We start from the raw sequence: 4,474 nt of genomic DNA, 5'->3' as shown, positions 1-4,474 counted from the left end.
TCAAAGTCAAAATTTTAAATAAAAAGTCAAAAATAAAAGTCAAAATTTAAAAACTAAAATTTTTGGTTGAAAAAGAAATTTAAAAATGAAAGAAATTGATTTTTGGGGTTAAAAGTGTTAAATTTGCGAAAGCGGTGCGACAGGGAGTGTTTATGAATTAAATTTTGAAGTGTTGTTCCATCTAGCAAGCTAGATCAACTGGTAAGGCGCCTTGCTGAAGAATCAGAGGTCGCGGGTTCGAATCCAAGCAGGCGCAAAAACACTTCCTATTTTTTTAGATGCGAAGACGAGGCTGCTGCTTGCGAGGACGAGATGCGAGGCGCGAGACCGAGGCTGTTGAACGAGAAGGCGTGCGAACCGGAAACGCTGCTGGACCGTACACGTACGAGCCGTAAACTCGGAGGGCCGTAATCTCGGACCGCAAACTCCGGCGCCGTAAACTCAGAAACCCTAGCTGCTGACCGTACACGCCGCCACCCCCTCGCTGGTTACGACCAAAAACAGCGTTTTTCACCCTTTTTGCTCCAAAACTCGATCAAAAACTCATTTTTATCAAAAACGCGAAGAACAAACCCCCCTTATTTTGCAGAGATCTATCCAAAAACGCAAAAATCTTTCAAAAATAAGATCAAATAAGCTCCAGATCTGACAAAAATAACTGATACAATCCAAGCTCTGATACCAATTGTAAGTCCCCAAACTGCTTGTGTATCAATCAGATCCGTTTGATGGTGCGGAATCTCAATCAAACGGATGATGTCAGATAAAATAGAAGAGAAGAAGAAGAAGAATATGATGAATCTATGTATGAATTGATTAGAATGAAGATCCAGATACAAAAGATTCACACACACAAAATTTCTCTCTAGTTTCTCTCTCTAGAACACCTTGGGTTTCACACACTTAAGCTCTCATTCTCTATTCATTTATCCCTCCTCAACCACCTAACACCTATATATATATATATATATATATATATATATATATATATATATATATATATATATATATATATATATATACTTGGGGAATATGGGCCATAAATGGGTTTACGGCCGTAAACACCAATTGGGCCGTAAATACAACTGCAAAAATATATTACACGACCAAAAACTATTAATGCCTAGAAAAGTAAAGTATAAACTATATTTTTGACCCAACAATGACAATGATGGTTGATGTTTTTTTAGTATTATGAACAATGTTAGTTAACTACTTATTGTAATATTAAACTTGAATTTGATGTTTTGAATTTGAACAATGGTACCTAGTTAATGTATTTCAATTGATATATGCTGCAATGTTTTTTGGATTTGTTAAAAATACAGGAATGGTAATGTACAAAACCAGTAAATCTAAAATAAAAACAACCAATATCTATCCCGAAAACTTTATTTTTTTCTCCCGAAAATATTGTTGACAAAAGCTGTACCGACAACATGTTGTCTCAATAGAGTACGCTATGCCGACGACCTAACAGACCTATGCCGACACGCCTGTGCCGACGACCCTATACCGACGACTTGTCGTCGCCATACCCTATACCGACGACTTGTCGTCTGGATAGGGTCTGAATTTGTCATCTCCACAGGGTTCGATTGTTGTAGTGTTATCCCATGAAAGATTCTTGGTAATGCTTTGAATAGTTAACAAAATTCTTATAGACGTTTAATGAACATCTCATTGTCAAAAACTTCACATAGGAACACTTCATAAATTATGTCACTAAACTGAAACTTCAGTTATCTGCAGTTTATTAAATTCTTTTATATGACTTGCTGTTTATTAAATTATTTTATATGACTTGTAATTTGAAACTATTGTGAAGTTTCCTTTGACCATATAGAACGACCATTTAAGCTTTAACTACTGGTATATATATAAGACAAACACGTTTCTAGTTCTACGAACTACGAAGGTTTATTGTTCTTAAAGTAGTCCATTCTACATTCCTTGATACTATCAGGTTGTCTTTACTTAAGATCTAGAAACGATAAAGGTGACATTTTTATCGTATTGCTCTTGATAAGTTATGAGAGCTCCAAAATATGATGCACTATCAGGTTTGAATAAAGGCGCATGGACTGCCGAAGAAGATGAAAAGTTAATAACTTACATCAATAAATACGGCATTTGGAATTGGTGTAAGATGCCTCCGTATGCAGGTAATTATAATGATCTCGTTGCAATTCATCATGTGTTTCTTAAAATCTATCGTAAGTAGAAGAAGATGATCTTATATCTATTGACTCTTGTGATTGTGTATTTGGTTGTTTACTTGTTTATTTGTTTTAGGTCTTTCGAGAACGGGAAAAAGTTGCAGGTTAAGATGGATGAATTATCTGAAGCCAAATATAAAACGAGGGAACTTCACGAGTGAAGAAGAAGAAACGATAATTTATCACCATTCAATCTATGGGAATAGGTAATTTACACATTTAACTAAGCATACACTTTCTTTATATCTCATTTAAAATAATTCGCTCCGTTCAACAATCAAAACATAATTTATTTAAATTCCACAGCGTCTTTTTCTGTACTAAAATTATCTGATTGGTCTTTATAGTCTTTACAAACAAAATTATATCGCATTGACTTAAATGAACGTACTTCGTTTTTTCTGTTTTTTATCATGGATATTTGAATATACTTAAAAGACTTTTATAAATTTGTATATCAGACTAAAGATAACAAAAAATACTAAAATGTTTAAAGGTTGCATAATTAAATTCTAAGAGTAATATTGAATAAATATTAGGACAAAAAATTAAAAAATAACTAACGAACTATTTTATTTGTTCACACTTGGTTATTAAGTTTATTTGTGTTTACTTTCAGGCAATAAATATTTCAAAATCGTTTTTTTTTCTGTCAATGAACATATTTTTTTCACTTTTAGGTAATTAACTTTCCAAATTTATATAATTTTAATCTTGTTTTCGAAACATTTAAGCTAGAAAAAATAAATTTTTTGATAATATTCGGTCTTTCTCCTACTTCTGGATTAGTAATAGACGTAGATATGTTAGAATTTCTTAGGATTGTTGGTTATGCTTTCGGAAAATAAGTTTTAAATGTATGTAATTTCTAGTTTCTTGTTAGTGGTTTTTTATTGATATCTCCTGTCATTCAAAAAAAAATGCACAAAAATAAAAGAGGGGCTAAATGTACAAGATTTTGAAAAGTTTATTAGCTAAAAGTTGACAAAATAAAATGAACGACTAAAGTGGATAAACTGAATAGATTTTTTGGTCATTTTTATTAATTTCCTTAATTCTTTTATTAATAATTATAAATTATATTGACATCTATTTCTTTATTTTTTGTTAACCATCTTATTTTGATTTTGAATATCAAACTATCTTTTAACAAAATGATCGTTATTAAGTATTTTATATATTGGGTTTCTTCCAAAACTAAATCATATGATAATGCTCTTAAATCTTTCACTGGACATTTAGTAGAATCGTAAGATACATTTTTATAAATAGGCCGTTCTATGCTATTTAAATTATAATATATTTTTTTCAAAATTTATTCAATAATAAAAATTTGAAGAAATTTGTTTAATATGAAATAAAAAAAAATAAAAAAAAATAAAAGTATTCAATGTTATAGTACAACTAATTAAGGAATACATTCGCAAAATAAGTATCTTATCATGTGAAACTTGATGATAGATGGTCTGCCATTGCAAGTAAGTTACCGGGTAGAACGGATAATGAAGTCAAAAACTATTGGCACACCCATCTCAAGAAACAAGTGACAAAAGATCCAATGTCAGAAACAAAATTACCAGCAGAAATAAAAACATTAAATAATGATGTTGAAAGTTCAATTGAGTCTACTACTGATCACATCTTCTCAAGTATCACGGATGACCATGACACTTCATCATGCCTGTTCGATATATGTTCTAGATGTGAACCCAAAGTCAAGTTTGAAACCAATTTCAATATGAGTTCCCCCGGAACAGTTGAGGATGTTGAAAGTTTTTGGCAACAGCTTTACTTTAACAATGAAGACTTGAAGTTTCAATATCTTCCTGAGGATACATTCTCAAATGAATCTGTTGTTTCCTCCAATTTGCACGATATATAAGTCGTGGAATGATTAAATAACTTGTTTGAGTTATTGAAGTTCCTTTAATTTCATCTAAAGGTCTTTATAACAACTGAACTTTTGCAAGTGGTTGGTCATGTTTTTTCCATTATAATCTAAGGGTTTCAAATTTGAATCGGCATGTGCCAAGTGATTAATACAGTGTAATAAATTACATTTGCATAAGCCAATTTGATTCCACTAAATAAATTAAGGTGTCTGTTTTTTTAAATGTGCAAACTTTGCTGCGGACCACATCTACAGAAAAAGTGGTTGATGAAATAGTCTGGAATTTGCATCAAAAAGTTATTTGTTTTTCAAAAAAAAAATATTTGTTTTTGAACGCGTGCATGCTATTAAAATAAAATATAAA

General features: G+C 31.3%; 1 protein-coding gene across 1 annotated transcript; it reads left to right on the top strand.

Annotated features, from left to right (window-relative positions):
• Window positions 1-1,931: 1,931 nt before the first annotated feature.
• On the top strand, window positions 1,932-4,243 carry LOC145156247 (transcription factor MYB74-like). Its single transcript, XM_079075695.1, has 3 exons — window positions 1,932-2,165; window positions 2,296-2,425; window positions 3,681-4,243. The coding sequence occupies exons 1-3, from the start codon at window positions 2,033-2,035 to the stop codon at window positions 4,099-4,101; spliced, it is 684 nt and encodes a 227-aa protein (XP_078931821.1). The 5' UTR covers window positions 1,932-2,032; the 3' UTR covers window positions 4,102-4,243.
• Window positions 4,244-4,474: the final 231 nt, after the last annotated feature.

The sequence above is a fragment of the Lactuca virosa genome, chromosome 2 (genome assembly GCF_052849685.1).
Source record: "Lactuca virosa cultivar CGN04683 chromosome 2, Lactuca_virosa_CGN04683_v6, whole genome shotgun sequence".
NCBI classification, from domain to species: Eukaryota; Viridiplantae; Streptophyta; class Magnoliopsida; order Asterales; family Asteraceae; genus Lactuca; species Lactuca virosa.
Note: the sequence above shows the minus strand (reverse complement) of the source record. Positions and strands in the feature narration are given on the sequence as shown.